We start from the raw sequence: 19,557 nt of genomic DNA, 5'->3' as shown, positions 1-19,557 counted from the left end.
GAACTGCTGCCCACAGCCCCACCAAGGGGACACAAGAGGACAGCCCCTAGAACAGCTGAGGTTGCAATAGCAGTCACCGAAGAGTCATGTGCCAGCTCCACAACTGGGATTCAGGTTGGGGTGTGGACACTTTCTGCCCCTTTCCCCTAGTCTCTGCCCAACTCCCCCCAGGAAAATTATGGTTTGCTGGGTGTTGAAAATTGTGCCATATAGTGTATTAGACATGAACCCCTTTGAAATCCCCTAAAAGCCAGTTCTGAACAGCAACCTTCTGAGTGCTACCATGGGTCTCCGGGAATGAATGCCTCAGTGGTACACCAGAAAGAATCCCAATGGCTTTCCTCTCAGTGAAATCTCTGTGCAGCAATTCATGATAAATCACGCGTTCAGAAGGAAGCCTTTCAGTGCGTGAAAGGAAACTACCAGCATAATGATGTCCTTTATTCACCAACCGCAAACAAAATGCTAGTGGTGCAAAGGAGTGCAGCTGTAATATTGTTTTCATAGTTGCTTTTGTTTAAAAATTGGATAGCCCAATGTTTTTGAACCGCTGCCATGCTAATATAATGTTCGGTGGTATACAAAGTGCTCTGTCAAGGAAACAAAGGGTGATGTGAGAAGCTATGGGGATTCAAACGGGGAGGTTATTTACCAGCTAAGGAGCTTGTTAGTACAGTATTTAGCAAAACAGTTAATCACAGAAACATTGTGTCAGATGTGGAAAAATATGTAGTCTCCAAATTCAGGCTTTCCCTAGGACTTGAGTTGATCTGCTTTGAGAAAGGAAATATGCCAGTGAAGATGGAAAAGATGGTTTTGTAGTTAAATCACAGAAATGAGAGTTGAGAAATCCAGATTTTATCCTTTGGGCTACCACGGACTTCCTGTGTGACCTCAGGCAAATTACACAACCTCTCTGGTCTGGTGGCAGCAGACGCAGTTCCCAGCCAGGGCTGAATTCGAGTTCCAGGGTCTGAGGCAGAGCTGTTAGACTAGGACAAAAGGAGATTTGCAAATAATTTAATAAATAAACCAAGCAGCTTTGCACTGCCGTTATTTCTGAATCTGAATCCTGACATGCCGTCAGCCATTGCTTAGGGCAGGAACAGTTTGGGCCATGTTATTAGTTATTTGTGAGTATTCAGGCAGCTGCAGGTTTATTCTTCGAAATAGTTTGTGACTATAAACGTGGAAAGATTTAAAATCGTCTCTAGCTGAACATTTCCCACCCAATTCTATTGCTGAGCTGCTTCGCGGGTCTGTGTGCAAAGCAGAGATTCTGAGCCTCTCATGAATAATCAGTTTTGTACATAAATCAAATTTGTCAAATCGTGCATTAGTGTAAAATCTATATGTCCAGGGAGCCACGTGTGCACATTAAAAGGCAGAGCTTGACCCAAGGTCTGGAAATTACATAGTCAGTACAGTAGAGTAGTTACCTGATGAGAACCCCACTTTTCAGAGTTGTGTATAGAATTTACCTGACATTTCCCATTGTACTGGCTATCATGCCTTTGTATTTTGTATAGCAGGCTTCCTGCGTGAAGAGACTTAACAAATTCCAAAAGATTTTGGCTGATTTTCTGAATTGAGATTGTTAGTTTGAAATTGCCTAACTGCTCAGGGCTAGAGAGAAACTTCCTCTCTGGAAGGTTATTCCAAGATTGTCCACTAAGAGGTTATTGCACCTGTCTCTGAAGCAGCTTGTGCTGGGCACTGTCAAGAGGCAGGACACTGGACTAGAGGGACACTGGACCGACGAGCCCTATATCCCCAAACCTACTGCTCAGTTCCTCCGTTCCTGCACTCGGGACAGAGATTGAGGGTGTCACAAAAGTGGCTTTATATTACCTCTGCACGCCCTGTCTTTTGAGTCTGCACAGCTTCTGGTGTACTCCAGAGCCAACTCAGAGCTGTCCAAGGCAAGGCTTCACCGCGCACCCTTTCCGTGCGCCAGCTTGGAGAGAGCAGGGTGCTGAGTGCCACGCAGGGAACAGGTGCACAGGGGCCATGCATATATAGAGATATTCCCATCTCATAGAGCTGGAAGGGACCCTGAAAGGTCATCGAGTCCAGCCCCCTGCCTTCACTAGCAGGACCAAGTACTGATTTTGCCCCAGATCCCTCAGTGGCCCCCTCAAGGATTGAACTCACAACCCTGGGTTTAGCAGGCCAATGCTCAACCACTGAGCTATCCCTCCCCTGTGCATGGCCAGGATGGTGTCCGACTGGGGGCAGGACAAAGGCTGCAGGTGCGGGGGCTAGTGGATGGCGGTTTCCTGTTAAGCTGAAGGGTGGGGGGCTGGGAACTCTCTGCTGTATCGCAGTCCAGGCTAAGTGACACCCTGATTCCCAGGGCGCTCGTTATCCTCCCCACGAATAACGAGTCAGCAGAGCGCCGGCCTAGGTCACGACCCTGCTCGTAACCAGCCCAGGAGCAGCGCCGTGCAATGGGCTCAGCACTGCCCTCTGAGCAGGCCCTGCCGGATCGAGGCCGAGCCCCATTCACCCCGACGCCCCAACATCGAACCGCCCGGCCCCGCTCCGCAGGGCGTCAGGGTGGGGAATATGGAATAGCCACCAAACAACCCACCCAGAATGGAGTGATCCAGAACCCCCCGCCAGCTGCAGAATGGGGTGATCCTGATCCCCCCCCCCAGCTGCAGAATGGAGTGATCCTGACCCTCCCCCCAGCTGCAGAATGGAGTGATCCTGGAACACCCCGCCGCCGCCGCCGCCGGTTGCAGAATAAATTCGCCCTGAAGTCGGCGCTAGAACTGACAGTCCCAGTCTTGAAATTAGTTAACCCCCCCCTCCACTACAGAATGGAACGGCCCCAAACTTAGGCTCCCCCCGCCCGGGAATGGAATCACCCAGAACGCCCGCCCGGCCTAGACTGACCCTGCACAGCCCTAAAGCGGCGCTGGCCGCGGCCCGCCGCCGGCCCCGGGGGAGGGGACGGAAACGTTCTGTCGTCACTTCCCCCCGAGCCCTGCAGCCAATGGGGAAGCCGCACTCCGCAGAGGCGGGTTGGCGCCAAATACGGAGGGAGCGGGGCGCGCGGGGGCCCAGCGGGGGCCGGCCCGGGCCGCGGGGCTGGGGCAGGTGAGGGGCCGCGGGGCCGGGGCAGGGCCTGGCGGTAACACGGGCCGGGGGGCGGGGGAACAAGGCAGCGGCCCCAGGCACGTCTCTCGGGCGCCCTCCTGAGGGCAGGCGCCGCGAGCCCCCCCCCCCCCCCCCCCCAGAGACCCCGGATGGGCGGGAAAGTGGCCCGGCCACGTGTCCGGCCGCTCCCAGGGGCGAGGCCACAAGTCTCCGGCCGAGTCGCAACAGCGGCCCCCGGGGGCTGCGGGCTCCCGGCGCCCCGGCACTTCCCGGAATGGCTCCCGGGGCCGCGGGGCGAAGCGCGGCGGCAGGTGGCCGGTGCCCAGCCCCCCGGACCAGCGCCTTAGCGCAGCCGAGCACACTCGGGGTGCAGGGGCGCTGCGCTGCCGCGCCGCACAGGGACATTGGCCCGGCTCGCTGCAGCCCCTCAAACCGACCAAACTCTTCGTTATCCAGCGCGGCTCGTGATCCCGGCCAAACTGTTGACAGTCTTTTAAGGTCGCCAGTCCTCAGACAGCACAGGGATTTTCGGTGCGTCCGCCTGAGTTTGGGGGAATCGCAGACCTTGCTCTCCCACTAGCACCGGCTGCAGACCCATCGCTCTGAGAGCGATTGTGATACAGGCTGTTCTCAGCATCCTCCAGTGCCTCTTGATTCAGTCCCGGTGTTCTGGGGTGATGACAGTTGCACTTCGGTATTCTGGTACCCTCTTGATTCAGCCACTACCAATAATGGCTTAAGCCTGACTGTTAAGGGTTTCTGTTTTTTAGCCTAGCTCATGTTCTCAGTTTGAAGCTGCACCATTACTTGAGCCAATTGGAGGGGATGACATTTCCACATAGGTGCTACAGTACCCGAATAGAGAAGCTGGTCTGGGGGGTGGGGGAGAGGAGGCATTAAATGGGTCCTTCTGCTTATGCCTTTCCAAGTGAGGTTAAAAATCCACAAATAAAATAAAATAAAAAGCCTGGATAACCTAAAGCTTCTCTAACACCCTACAGTGATTGATAGTTTTACAGATAAATGTCCAAACCATTTCAGCTTGGCATAACGGTAACTTTGCTTTATTGGTCACTCACTAATAATGTCTTGAATCGGAAATGTGCTTACATTTACCTTTCATTATGAAAGATTCCGTAGCACTTTACAATTTAACAAACTTAAATGTCCTTTTGTTCACGGCGCTCTGCTTACTTTTAAATTAGCCTACTGTGTATGTCTCTTATATAGTCTTATTGTGAAAATGATCACTGACAAGAATCCTTTCCAATATTGAGATTAGGTTTAACCTTTCCAATATTGAGATTAGGTTTAACTGGTCTTTAGTACCCAATTTTAAGAAACTTTCAAGAAAGGATTTAATTTCTTTCTTTGTTGAATTTAACAATATAGTAAAAATTGCTACTAGTTCTTATTATGCATGCCATCTGATTTTTTTTTTTTTTTTTTAGAGAGAGAGAGAGCTTTCTCACTCACTTTAATGCTTTTAACCTTTCCTGTTATGATGATGATAGGATGAATTTTGTGGTCTTTGTAGGCCCATACATTAGTAGAGAGGCAATGTATATAATCTGTCAAAGATTTTTAGCATCCTTACTGTCCATATTTACACTTGTAATCATCAATGCCCAGTATATCACTCTTCCACAAAAATAACCTGCAGGTGGCAAAATTTCAAAAACCCATAGGAGAGTTTGTGTAGCCAGTGATATTTCTAATGTAATACCTCAAATCATCTTTTTTTTTTTTTTTTGGTAGCATGGCTGATCTTCCACAGAACAACCTCCAGAAGCAGCTAGAGCTTCATTCAGCAAAAGGAACTCACAATAAACTAGCTCTTCCAAAACACAAATCAGCGTAAGTATCAGTCTCGCTTGCTGTTCATCATCAGAAGTAACAAAGAAAAGTACCATGGTTGTCAACATTTGTCAGTTTGGGTTCTGGTCTTTTTTTTTTTCTTTACAATTTCTCTGCTGAAAGTTGATGCAGAAAATTAAACAGAGGGCCTGTGTCTGGATTTTAAAAAAAAATTCTTTTATGTCTCCTAAGTAGAATGGATTGTGTGGGCTTCTATAGAGTGGCCAAGATAGGCTTCTTGTTTAATTGGCCTGGAGAAACTACACTCACTATAATCAAACAAAAATATAATTTTCTTACTAACTGCATGGAATCCAGACCACTACTTCTGGTGACATGCTGCTTTATGCTACTGAATATCAAAGTATGAAATATGTTGTTGAAGTAAACTTCTTAACATCTGAGTGATGTTCAAAGCAAAAGTCATGCTACTTAAGGCCAAATGGCCTGATTTTCAGAGGTTCTGTGAGCACCCACAACTTCCATTCTAGTCGGAGGGAGCCTTGTGTGCGCGGCACCTTGGAACACTTGGTTAAAATGACTTAAGATACATAATTATGGACATAAATCATAATCTATGGCATTCAGAGTGCTTTAGCTACATAAAATAAATACTATAATCCATTAAAAGCCAGAATGCCTATGTGTGTGACTGAAATATAGAATTCAGAAAAAATACTAACATTTTACATTACCAATAGCTTCTCAGTTATGTTAAATGCACACTTTTGATATTTGATCTGTGTGAAGTGATTTTTGATGTTAGAAATGTAGCTGTATTTCTGTTTTTCCAAAAATAAGTAAATTTTACATTGTTAAAAACTCTGAAAAAACACATTTTATTTTGCAGAGGTTTCACTTTCAAAAAGAAAAGTGCTCCAGGTAATGCTGTATCTGTAAACTGCTTTAGCGTAACAAAGAGCTCTGCACTGAAGGACAAGGACGTTAATACTTCCCAGACTAAAACTGTTGCATCTTTTCCCACATCAAAGGATAAGCAGATAAAAATCAATGACCTCTTTGAGAAGACATCCAAACAGCACGAAATACAACAACTTCGTTCAAACTGGGTATCATTAAATTCTTTTGAATGTACCCAGCAAATTTCAAATGATTTACCTCCTAGAAAGGAAGAGAATGTAAGCAAGAAACCAGGCGATTCTGCTTCCCAGAAAGTAGACCACAATTGTTCAGATGACTGTATTATTACTATAGAAGATGACTGGGATGACATAGATGACTTTGATATATCTGGAAAGAACTCAAAACCATTGGTTTTATCCCCCAAAAATCCAATTGTAAAACCCAGCAAGACTCTTCAAATATCCAATTCCTGTACAGTTAAATTATCTAAGGCATCCAGGACTGTGAACAGTGAGCAACGATTGTCAAAACGTTGTCCTTCTGAGAAGGATGAAAAATCACTGAATGACAAACAGCCAGCTCCATCAAACAGATCTTTGATTTGTCTTGATGTTTCAGATTCCAATGATTGTAAAAGACTTTTAGGTGAAGATCTTCAAGAGAAGAAGTTGTCTACAGAAACTACTCTGAGTGACAAAAAAGAAGAAACTCATACAGGTAATGCATTCTTTTAATGTATTTTATATGTAACATTTCAGATAAAATTGGCCTAATGTCATAGTAAACTTAGCAAAGAGTCCTGTGGCACCTTATAGACTAACAGACGTATAGGAGCACGAGCTTTCATGGGTGAATACCCACTTCTTCGGATGCATCTGTAGAAGTGGGTATTCACCCACGAAAGCTCATGCTCCTATACGTCTGTTAGTCTATAAGGTGCCACAGGACTCTTAGTCTGGATCTGTAAAAGCAGCAAACACGGCTACCCCTTTGATAGTAAACTTAGAGGACTATTTTCAGGTCTACACACTAAGGGTCTGATTCCCAGAAGTGCCTAGCCCTCACCACTCTAACTAAAGTCAAATCAGGGAGCTGAAAATCAGGGTCTGTGTGTGTAGCTTATGGATTTTGTTGTAGAAAGTGTCAACTGTTTGACAATGGACTTTCACTCCTGGGTAAAAAACAGTAAACCCTATAATGTACTGTTGGAGAAGGAAGATCTCCTGGAGTAGCATTCAGGAAAAAGAGGCACTTGCAGACGCTGCAGTGAAATTAGACTACCAGTTTTAGTTCATTCCAAGTGCTTTCAGTTTCCATTTATAGTTCAGTGTAATTATGAGAAATATTGAGTAATAGAAATTAATCTGTATCACAGCATTTTAATCCGTTACATTTAAAAAGTGCATGAAATGGGGAGTTTGCTATCCGTTAACTTTGAGCTGTTTCCTGCTTAGCTGCTCATTGTTTGCTTTAGCCTCTTTGTGTTTAATGTTTCTTGATTATTACATAGGGTAGATTCTTATCCTTCATTTTCCTTATGGAAAGGAATATGTACTTTATCCTTGGACTGTAATATCTTGATGCCACAGTGAATAACGAACACCACCTCAGCAGTCAGGATGTGATTTCTCACATTTCTGAAGAATCCATATTTTGCTAAAGATACCTCATTTAATTCTCACAATAGGGAGGGCAAAGAATTACAGTAGATATTAGGTCTTGTCTAAACACACATTGTGCTGCTTTAAAATGGTACACCTCCCCCCTCGCTGCCCCCTCTCCCCCTGCAAGCATGGATGCAGTTATATCAGGATAAAGATGCTTTATACTGGTATAAGTATTCTCATACAAGAAGGGAAATAGGCTTTACCAGTATATGGTATCTTTAGACCAGTATAACTGTGTCTGCACTAAGGGTTGTATTGGTATGACTCTCTCATTTAAAAAAAATTGCACAACTAACAAGAAATAGTTATACCAGTGCAAAAAAAAAAAGTGTATAGATTGGCCCTTAACGCTGAAACATCTTCCTTGTACCGGAGATTCCCAAACTTTTTTTTTGCTGAGCCCCCGTTTGGAGATTCATGTCCCATGTGCGCACACCCTTTTTCTAACGGGAGCGGGGTGCCCAGAACCTGCTGGAGGAGTGACGGGGGGAGAAACTCACCATATGGCAGTTGAGGAAGCCTTCTGCTCCCTGCAGTGGTCATTTGGGCTTGGCTGCCTGGATCCAGTTCCTTGCCTGTCAGGAGGGGAGCGGACAGCCCCCTGCCGAACAGAGTTCCCTGCTGACACCAGCCCTTGAGCACAGCTCCATCAGCTTTCCCTGCACAGGCTCTTTCCAGCAGAGGACAGGGCTCTGTGCCCTGGAACTGTGCTGAAGGGTTGGGGTCAGCAGGGGGCTCTGACTGGGTAGTTCAGCTTTCCACTCCCTGCTCGCATAGTCCCTAGTGCTACCCCAACAGAAGAGGGTAACTGTCCACTGGTGGCTGCTGCAGCTGTGACAGTGGAGCACCAAGAAGGATGGGGAGCCTGGTCCTGGCAGCTGAGATCACCTGTATAGAGCCCTGCCCACTTCCATTCGGCACAGAGACCCCTGCTGACCCCGGCCCTCCTGTGTACCCCTATCAGGTCTGTGTACCCCTCGAAACCTCTTCGTGTGCCCCACAGTTTGGGAACTGCTGCCTTACACTACAAATGAGGGAAGAATACATAAACTGTAAAAATCTAGAATATCTAATCCATATTATGGAGATGGCTTCTGTTTATAAGGTTAGTTTTCATTCAGCTATGGAAGCTTTGTAATGCTTTGAAGTTTCAACTCTTGAGAAGACACTTGTATTATAATAAGAAAAATCTGCAAGGTGTATTTTGTAGAAGTTGTGTTTGAAGAAACACCATTTTTGTCTTTTGACATGCCTTAATTTTTTAAGCCACCTATTGAAAATTATTTTGGAGGGATTTGCTTTTTATGTAAAAGAACATTGTTGTGGGAATAGAGTCCATATAATCAGTTATTAAAGTTGAGAAAAAATAAACTCCATTTGAAATGTATGGAATCCTAGGTAGTAAAGCTTCATTGTTCTTTTTTTCAGTTGCATCTTTGGTTATTTCCAAAATGAAGAAAAGGTTATAATCTTGTCCAATATCTCTCTTCTGTTTCAGCTCTCAGTAAAAAACAGTATAATGGCAAACACAAGCGAAATGAGGGTGAGAAGAATAGCCAGTCGCCGAAGGAACTGGCTAACGGGTGGGATGAGACTCCCGATTACACTGGAATTGAGGAGGAGGATTACTTAGACTTCATTCCACCCTCTCCAGAGGAAGAAGTGCTTTCTTCCTCATCTTCTATAAAAAACATTAGGTAAAACAAAATTCACTACCGCAAATGTTTATCACCAGGATGGTTTAAATGGGTTAAAAAAGGACGCTAGTACTAAAATCTCCACTTGTTAAAATGTTACTGGTTGAATTGACTGGGTGAATGAATAGACCTGAGACCTTGTTTCTTGAATGAATGGCAGTGTAGCAGTTGGTAATAATGAATGTCATGAAATGCAGTGGTGTTAGCTTCACAGGAAGAACCATTTCCATCCTAACCAAACCAGCATCAAATTGTGAATTGGTTGGGTGAAAGATGGACTTACTCAATTATTTACTTGGGGTTCACTCGTTCTTGAGAGAGTTGAGTAGTTTTGAATAATATACATAATGCTTAAAACTGTTATCCTAAGCAAGCAAATTAATTTCTCCTCTAATGAAAATAATTTGATTTATTGATATGTGTTTTAATGACTTTTTGTTTAAATATTAGTAATATTTTCAAAGAACCTGCTGTAGATGGAAAACTAAGGATTGATAACAGTCTGTCAAAACCTGGAAAAATCATCACAAAGCAGCCTACCAGTGGAACCGATATAGAGCATGCAGGTATAAGAAACACTTCAGCTGAAATATCTATGCATTAAATGTCTCTAGAACGGCGTGCAACTCCTTTTGTTCTCATGTTCTTCATCTACTGTGCTACAGAGTGGGCATTTGCTAGTGGTTAAAGCACGGAACTAAGAGGCAGGAGATGTGGAGTTCTGTTTCTTATTCTGCCATTGACTTGCTCTATAACCTTGGTCACATCACTTAACCTCAAAAGAGACCAGTGATTCTGGTTATCAGTTCCTGGGTGCCCTGCCAGGGATACCTTGGTCCTGATTTTCTAAAGTGATGAGCACCCACAAGGTGTCAAACAGAGTTCCCAAAGTGATCTCTCTAGAAAATTTTTCCCCTTAATTTTTAATGCTTGTTTCCCCGTGTTACTATGGGGATGAAACTAATTTTATAAGGAGTGTTGAGCTAAATTAACATTTGTAAAGAATTTTGCAATTCTTGGATTGAAGGTAAGGTTTTACCATTAATGCAACATTAAGACTGCAAATTTAAACAGACAGTCCAGGCATATAACAAGTTATGGCTCAGAGTAATATAAACTCTCCTAGACTTTACACATTTTATATGTGAAGTTATAAATTCAACATTACTAAAAACATATGTGCAATGTGGGTTAGTTAACGGTACTATTCTGGAAGCCAGACTCTGGGAGACAGAGCTTGATCATAATTTTTTTCTTGTGCATCATCAACAAAACTGTTTGCCAACTTTCAACTTAAGGACCAAATTGTGCCCAGGGTTCCACCTGTGCAACTGTATTAAAAACCAGTTCCACAGGTATGACTGAGGATGGAATTTGGCTTTCAGAATCTTAAAACTAGTGGCAATTTAAACGTATTGTCAGGACACAAAAGCAGTCTCTTATAATGATTTTTGGTCACTTTCCAGAGTAGAACTGCAATTAAATGTTTTATTAAGGTAGATTTTTTGCATTTAGTTTGCCAACGAGAACACTACATGATACACAAAACATGTAAAGTGTTTAAGTTTTGTAATAAACTACTTTGTACATAGTCAAGCCCAGCTATGACAATATACAGTTGTACAAGTGCCTGAGGCAAACAAAAAAAAAAGTATACGTGTGTGTATATATAGCTTAAAACTTAATGTTGCATGCTTAGGAATAGTCTTTTGATTGCTAATAATTACATAACTTTAAAATAAACCAAATAAGCAGTTTAAATTTTTACACATATTACACTTTTCTTTGTCATTTGGGGAAAATATTAACGTCATATAATTAAAACTTTATTAACTATATACTATATTACTCTGCAGATGAATTCTTAAGTTTGGAACAGCATCTCTTCAGTGTTATGGAGGACATCTGTAAACTAGTGGATTCTATCCCAATACATGAACTTAAGTCTTTGTCTTGTGGGAATGACCTTCTTCAACAGAGAAATCTCAGGTGTGTTTTAATTAGGAGTCTTTAGTACGTCTACATTTTTGTGTGCATCAGCATCTTGACTGTATGTGTGTCTATCAGATGGGTTAGGTGGCAGCTAATATTTTTAAACAAGTTAATATTCCTGAGTAGATGAAATGATCTTTTTAATGGTGTAGAAGTGTTAACTTTTTTTGGATAGAATAAACAAGGGTCTGTAAGAACAGAAACTGCCAGACTGGATCAAACTTGAGATCCAGATAGTCCATTATCCTTTCTCTGACAGTGCCCAGTACCAGACACTTCAGAGGAAGAACCCTGCGGTAGGCAGAAATGGGATAATCTGCCTTCTGCATTAGTCTCACCCTGGTTTCTAATAGTTAGAGATTGGCTTAAATCCTGAAGCATGAGATTTAATGTTCCTGCCAAAATTGTTGTTCGGATTAACAGTTATGACTCTGGATATACTAGTCTTTCCTATAATTGTCTAATCCCGTTTTTAATCTTGTTGTGGCAATGGTTCTATAGTCTAATTATGCATTGTGTGAAAAGTATTCATTTTATTGGTTTGAAGTTCCCAATTTCTTTTCTTGTGTTACGAGACAGGAGAATACAAGCTCCCAATCTACCTTTTCTATACCATTCATTTTATATACTTTTATCACATCCCTTCTTATTCTCCTTTCTAAAGTAAACAATCCCAATCTTTTAAGTCTTTAAGAAATAGATAGGGAAAATAATATAGCTCAAGCATATTATTTTCATTTTCTTCAAATAGAGGACCATAGCGCTAAATTATTACAACTATTTTCCCCTCCAACTGTGTTCGAGGATTATCAGTTTATAGCATTACTTCAGTGGCATACTGGTAGCAAAACCAAGGATTTAAATCTTTTTTCCTAGGACATTTGATTATTTTACTTTTTAATTGAAAGTGAGTTTTTTCTTTTTATTTATCATTTCTTAGTAATTGATATTCATAACAAAAGACAAGTTAAAAAAAAATTATAAAGTATCGACAGTTTTTCTTCCATAAAAAGTTTTTCCTTTTTCCTAAAATATCTGATAACTACTCAGATCTCAATACTATCTCTTTAATCTCAGAATCTCCAGGGCGCAGGTGTAGCAAACGCTTATGTAGGTTTAACTTTAAGCATATTTGTAGTTCCTTGACTTCAAGGGGGTTAAACAAGTAAAATTAAACATATATTTGCAGGATTGGGGCCTAAATGAGTCAGCTAACTCAATCTGGTAAAGGTTCTGTTGGGTCAGTGTCAGAATGATTAAGCATATTCACAGAACTGTCTTCTATTTTGAGAATCAAGAAAAGCGGTCTACATAATTTACAGTAAGAAAAAAATACGAATGGAATGCTTTTGGTCTTTAACTTAATACTGTCAGGAAACAAAACAGAAGCAGAAAAAACAAGATAGTAACAACTTCTGTCTTAAGCAAGAATAAGTTTTTACATCTGGAAAAAGTGATTTCTAAAAATCCAGAGATAATATAATTTGTTATACCTAACTACCACTTTCCCCCAATGCTACTGTTACGTTTGCTCTTACCTGGTTTGGATTTAATAACGCCTGTCTCTGTTCAGCCATTGTTACAAATTTCAAACCCAGTAGTCTAATTCAGCAAGATACTTGACAGATTTTTTGTTTTTCCCTCTGCCAAGCAATGTAGAATTGCAGAGTAACATAGAAGTGGGAGAGGTTGTACAAATAAGAACATGTTTTCATTTCATCCTCTCTCTGACCAATAATCCTGACTGTCTAGGAATCTGGAGAGGTAAGGGGTGGTTCTTGAAGCCAGCCATTGCACTCTCTTCTTTTTGTACAGTTGGTTTTGCAAATCCATAGAGCAAAATATGGACACGGAAGCCTCCTATTAGGCCCTTTAACAAAACAAAGCTGCACTTAAAGCTTCTTCAAAGCTGCTTCATTTGTTTGGACTGTTTTTGGTTTTGTCCTTGGCTGTTGGAGAATAGGAAATTTCCTAGCTTGATGTTTACAGTGAAAAGGTTCCCAAACTTTTTTTTTTGCTAAGCCCCACTTGAGAGATTCATGTCCCATGCACATACCCCCTCTTTTCAATGGGGTTATGGGGGAGAAGTACCCTGTAACCGTGGGGGATGGATGGGGTGCTGAAAGGCTGGAGTCAGGAGGGGGCTTCTGTTCCCTGCAGCAGTCAGGCAGTCTTGGCTGCAGGACCCAGCTCCCTGCCTGTCTCACTCCCCACCTGTGCAGGGGAGGTGAACAGGGCAGCACTGAAAGGACATGGGGTCAGGCGGGGAATGGAGAGATGCACCATGTGAGTACTGGCACCCTGCTGGATGGGGCATCTTTCTGACTCCAGCCCTTGTTTGCGACCCTGCCTGCTTTTCCTGCGCAGGATCTGTCTGGCAGGCCAAGTGACGGGGTTCTGTACCCCGGAGCTGCACTGAAGAGTCAGGAGCGGGCTTTGTCTGGCAGGGGGGTCAGTACTCCTGGGGTGTAGCCTTCCGTTCCCTGCTTGCAGAGTCTCTGCCAACCTCCCCAGCAGAAAAGCATAACTGCTTGTTGGTGGCTGCTACTGCTGTAGCAATGGGGGAGCGAGGTGGGCAGGGAGCCTGGTCCTGGCAGCCGCAACCACCTGCACAGAGCCCTGTCTGCTTCCCCTGCCAGAAAGAGCCCCCTCCTGACTCCAGCCTTTCAGCCTGGGCACCATCAGGTCTTCATGCCTCCTTGATAACCTTATTGCTCTCCCACAGGGGTCAGGGATAGTTTGGGAACATCTGCTCTACAATTTTTAAATACCAGAATTCTGGCACTGCTGTTTTAAACTAACTCTATTGATTTGTATATTTTAATGAAGCCTTATTTTTTTTCTGTGGTGGTAGAAGATAAGGGACAATATTTATGCGTGTCGTAGAATTTATGATGTCTTACTATTCTTGTGTTTTGTTTTGCTTTCTTTCCAGGAGAGATCTGTTAGCTAATCGTATGGATGCAAATGCAAACAAAAGTGATTTAGGTATGGTCTTTGCCTCAAACTGGAAATCCCATCCTGGGCACGTTATCTCTATGGATGACAGCATTCCTGTTCAATCAGGTCAAAAATATAGTTTAAACTCTGAAGGAAACGCATTCAAATTTACAAAAGTTCCCTCTAAACTTTCTGTTGCCGTTGAATGTCAAGGAAACCTTAACATGAGCACCTACTCTACAGATACCTCAGGTACATCAAATTTTTCACATTGTGCTGCCCTGGACACCAACATCACAAAAAATGCAGGACTTTCTTTTTCCAAGATGGATGTCAAAGAAAAAACATCACTCAGTTTTCACTCTGAGATATCCTCTTTCAACAGTAGCTGGTGTGAAAAACCAAGGATGGAAAAGGATGGAAGCTGCCTCATTTCAGAAATGCCTGTAACAAGCACTACTTTGAAAGTTGAAAATAAAAGTTCTACTAGTATTAATAACGTAGGAGGAGATGACAATTTAGAAGCAGGGGACATAGACTTTGATCTTGATAATTTTGTTCTTGATGATGATTTTGATGAGAGGTGGGATAACCCATTGTATGTTTCAGCAGATGAAAAGACATCTACACCACTATACCAACCTATCAGGGAAGGTCAATCTGCTAAATCATTATTGAAGTCATTTTCGACAGTCAAGGAAACTAGCCCTATATCTAATCCTGTTGTTTCAAAACCAAACGTCTTGGTGTTAGCCAAGAGCTGCTCAGGTAAATTATACTAATTTTGATTAATTTATCATAGCAAAAATTATATGCTAAGAAAGTATTGTGAAGAGTGAATTTAAGTAATTAACTATAGATTGTAAGTATATTTTTGTTGTGGAAATTTCTACTGGTGGTATTACTAATTGCAAAGTCACAATTTTTAGTTAATATACTCTTTCATCTAATCAAATCACATTTCTCAGCAATGTGTATTTGCTGGGCAGGTTTCTGACTTTTAGCAGCTTCAGCTTTGCAAAAGTTGAAACAAATGTATTTATTATAGTAACAATCCTGCAAGCATTAGAACTACAGAGGTGACTTGGAATTCACTTCGTTATATTGTGCAAGAGAGCATAATTGCATATACATAACTTCTTAAAAGAAATCTAATCCTTCTGGTAGGATATAGGTCAGACTTTGTCCCTATGTTCTTGCAGATTCAATAATGGCTTTCAGCCTTCTTTTTGCCTCCTGAATTCTGACCCTAGTCCGCAGCTAATTTAGAGCAGCTTCGAAGTTATGCTAATATGCTAAATTGCACAAGCCTGTATGTAATGGGCCCTTTCCAGACTGTTATACCAACTGGAGCTCAGTATGTTCTGGCCACACCTTCTGAGGCACCACGCTTAAAGATATGGGGTGTCGTGGAGCCATTCTGTTGGCTGTATGCCACCTGGCAAGCCCCCTTGTGTTGTGAACATTCCTCAAGGATTGCTTCCATTCTTTTAAGTTCCTTTGTGCTCCAAGAACACTGCGGGCTGGAGCGTACTACAGAAGTTGACTCACTGTTTTTTATGAGGAAGAATTTAAATTAAACAGGGTTTTGTCTATGTTCTTTAAACTCATCCAAATTATTGGACCCTCCTCATGGGGGAATAATTTTAAAACATAACCAACCTTGACCATGTTTATCTAAAAAGAGAAATTCATTGTTGCCTAATCTGGCAGTTTGCATCCTTCTGTGCTGTCATAGCTACTTACTAAATCCTGTTCTACTGATTTTTAAAACAGCCCTTTTAAAAATGAATACCACAAATGTTTGCAATTTGGAAAAAGATGTCTAACAGAATAAGGTTATGCATTTCCTATAATGGGCAACTGATACAGTGCTTTTTCATCCTTGAAACGAACTGAACTTTTGGGTCACTAGGTTACACAGTCCTTCTTTGACAGGAGAATCTTGATTTGTATATTAGTCACTTTTGGTATTGTTTTATAAATGCAAACAAAAGCATAATGAGAATTTGCTAAATTGTGCATGACTTAGAATGTTCTCTAACTTACACACTCATCCCCATTTAAGTAAAATGGCTTAATTTGTGCTGCTTTAGCAGCTGCAAAAAGAATTAAAGGTGTCTCTCTCCCCCCCCCCCCAATTTGGGGCTACAGTTTCTCCATAACTAACACATCAACATTTTTTTGTACGTGGTCATAAAATGTCTAAAAGTAAACTCTAATTCTGCTGCTTTGCTCTGTCACCTGGATCCTCTGCAGGGTCTGGTTCTGTGTGGAGTGTAATAGTAAGATTTCTCTGTATCTGACTATTTTATTAGTAACCAATTACAATGCTAATTTTAATAGGCTTTCCTTTTCTGCTAGAGCCACTGCTGAAAAAATCACCATCCGAAAATCCAGCACTAGCACGCTTCAGAGGCTTTACGTTTTCCCATTCTAACGACATGATGATGATATTTCACAAAAAATTTGGTCTGCACCATTTTCGAACAAATCAGCTGGAGGCCATCAATGCTGCTCTGCTGGGTGAAGATTGTTTTATCTTAATGCCCACTGGTACGTATCTATGTACATCAGTCAACTGGAAACTGTCAGTGGTGTATGAGATCTTGCACAAACTTCTGATAAGTAGATCAGAAGCTATAGAGATTAACACAAATTCAGTTCCTATAGGAAGACTAACAGAATTTGTGGTAAGCTTAATAAATTCCCTACGTTTGGGGAAGTGATAACACATTACCATGCTGCCAGAATCTGTTGGCTGTAGGATTCATGATATCTCACTAACCCTGGAATTTATTTAGCCTTTGCCTTTAGTATTTAAAGGGAAGGTGACTAAAGCTCTGATTTCCGTAATATTCCACATGGTAACTCTGCTAATGAGATTGTAGGTTATAGAATATCTGACAGTAGTTGCATTTAAAGACTTCAGAACAGTTGAGATATGTAATGTAATTTTTAAATTACCTAGTGATGTAACTTGCATCCCCACTGGTAATAAGTTTTAAGAGGACAAGAACTTTGCAGTGAAATGAGACTTGAACACTGAACTCTAGAACATGGCATTTTTATAAGAGTACTTCAGAAGACATCAGGTTAAAATTATATTTAATAAAACAAAAATCCTCACGTAAATTACAGATGTATTTTATTCTTAAATCTAAGGAGTTTAATTTTCACTATTTAGGCTTTGTTTACTTCTGCATTTCTCTCCACTTCGACAATGAAAATGGTTTTATAATCAGTTTCACGTACGCTAATGCAATATTATAGTCACTGCAGGGAATAGTTTTTTAAAAACAAAGTTTTAATTCAAATAAATCCATAATTTAAACTTTTCTGTGGGCCTTGAATTTTGTAGAAATGTAATTTGACCACCTACATTTTGAGATGAACTTAACAAATTTGATTCCATCTTTTCCATCTTAAATAATCATATATTTTGTCTTGCATATTATATAGGTGGTGGTAAAAGTCTGTGCTACCAGCTACCAGCCTGTTTATCCTCTGGGGTCACTATTGTAATTTCTCCACTGAGGTCATTGATATTAGATCAAGTTGAGAAGCTAATGACGTTGGATGTAAGTTCGAACAATTTCTTTGCACTTAAGGAATGGGATAAAGATCTGAATTGTTCCTGATGAATTTTATTCTCTTTTTATTTGATTTTTGTATATGAAAGAGTTGCATATTTGAACAGAGAACAAGTAAGCATACATACGTTGTACAAATACCTAGGAAAGGGAAAACGAGTCACAACAGCTAACTGTAAATCAGACTAATTAGAAGTAACCAGCAATTTTATCATTGACTCTGTGAATGCACACACGCAATAATTGCTAGGGCTAAACTCTCAAACATAATGCCTAAATACAGGCTCCAAAGGCCATGTTTAGACACACACACAAAAGCAACCTGATATTTTCCGGGAAGCTAAGCACCCGCAGTGCCTGTTAACTTCAGTGACAGCTGTGGCTGTTCAGCATTGCTGGAAAAAGGGCACACGTGGAGGGAAGACACTTAGAGAAAGCATAATCATGGCAGTAGATTGCAAAAGATGATTGAGGACTTAACTAGGAATTGCCTGGTGGCTTTTTTACTGGTTATGTTGGTGGACATTTTGAGCAACTGTAACTGTGGGGTTTTTGTTGTTGTTTTTTTGTTTTGGTTTTGTTTTAGAACAGTGAATAGTTTTTGTTTTGAGAAATAGATAATAAATTTTAAGGGCAAAATCATGAGAGCAGCTGAGGTGGGGGTGAGGTACAAACAGGAGCATGCTACAACTTCCCACTCCTAAACCCTTAAACTGCTCTATGTTACTCTGGCTGGCTATGATCCTCAAGTGACCACTTGCCATCCAGGGAATGTGGAGCACAGTGTGCTTTGTCCATGCTCTCTCACCACACCTCCTTGCTGCCAACAAACACATCTATGCTGAGGGCTGCAAGGGTGGTGATGTAAGAGCCAACTATACTTGCTCTGTGACTGCTGGGGACTCCCCTACACTGGGGGAATTCCCAACTGGGGAGCTCCAGCTGTCTTTTTCCACCACCTGAGCAGAGCTGAGGGCCAGGATTTGGCCCTATATGTTGATTCTATTACACTTTCAAAGTAAGTTTGTGTCTCTTTCATAGCAGAGTCTAATTCATCTGTTACAATTTACTGTTTATACTGAAGTTAAAAGTTAATTGTTAGGGTATAAATTACTTCTTCCTTCCTTGGAATATGGGTCATCTGTTCTGGCACCACATTATTATATGTTTGTGGGTACTAGGGAAGATATTAATTTTATTTAAAAATACTTTGTGCCTTCTAAGAACATCTCTATAGTGCTTCTCACGTAAGATCTCAAATCACTTTACAAATATTTCATAAGCTTCATGACACGCTCATGAAGTAAGCAAGTATCATTACAGCTATTTTATTGATGGGAATACTGGAGCACAGAGGAAGTAGGTGACTCCCAAAGTCACACAGTGCTTCGTTGATAGAGTTCGGAGCAGAACAGAGGAGTTCTGATTCCTGGTCTTTTTCCTAATGGCTACAGAGCACTGTGATGCCTGTAATTGACAAGGTTTTTGTATCTTGGATGTATTTAGCATTTTCAATATTTTTTTTTCAAATTCTGTATTCAGTGACAAAATGTATGAAGATAGACCAGGTGTGCTTTTAATTTATAAGTAGGTTAAACACTACATTAAGAAGAAATTTCTGAAGTTAAACGGATGTTAGATGAAATCTAAATATCTTTTTTTCTTCTGTACCACATAGATTTCTGCTACTTATCTGACTGGTGATAGGACTGATACTGAGGCTTCAAAAATCTATATACAGCTGTCAAAAAAAGATCCCCAAATAAAACTTCTCTATGTTACTCCAGAGAAGGTTTGTATTTATCTTAAAAGCAAAAAGTGTCATCAAGGTAACAAAACAAA

The 19,557-nt window shown here is 41.4% G+C and overlaps 1 protein-coding gene across 2 annotated transcripts in view; it reads left to right on the top strand.

Moving 5' to 3' along the window:
* Window positions 1-2,806: 2,806 nt before the first annotated feature.
* Window positions 2,807-19,557, top strand: part of BLM (BLM RecQ like helicase) — a 32,364-nt gene continuing 15,613 nt past the window's right edge. Inside the window, exons 1-10 of one of the 2 annotated variants that reach the window (XM_034784409.1) lie at window positions 2,807-3,105; window positions 4,864-4,962; window positions 5,813-6,543; window positions 8,992-9,190; window positions 9,641-9,756; window positions 11,047-11,179; window positions 14,118-14,890; window positions 16,469-16,678; window positions 17,585-17,703; window positions 19,394-19,507. In XM_034784409.1, the coding sequence (XP_034640300.1) occupies window positions 2,864-3,105; window positions 4,864-4,962; window positions 5,813-6,543; window positions 8,992-9,190; window positions 9,641-9,756; window positions 11,047-11,179; window positions 14,118-14,890; window positions 16,469-16,678; window positions 17,585-17,703; window positions 19,394-19,507 (2,736 nt within the window). In that variant the 5' untranslated portion in view covers window positions 2,807-2,863. The remainder of the gene's footprint in view (window positions 3,106-4,863; window positions 4,963-5,812; window positions 6,544-8,991; window positions 9,191-9,640; window positions 9,757-11,046; window positions 11,180-14,117; window positions 14,891-16,468; window positions 16,679-17,584; window positions 17,704-19,393; window positions 19,508-19,557) is intronic. The other variant, XM_034784410.1, reaches the window with a different exon arrangement.

This window comes from Trachemys scripta, chromosome 10 (assembly GCF_013100865.1).
Source record: "Trachemys scripta elegans isolate TJP31775 chromosome 10, CAS_Tse_1.0, whole genome shotgun sequence".
Taxonomy (NCBI): domain Eukaryota; kingdom Metazoa; phylum Chordata; order Testudines; family Emydidae; genus Trachemys; species Trachemys scripta.
Note: the sequence above shows the minus strand (reverse complement) of the source record. Positions and strands in the feature narration are given on the sequence as shown.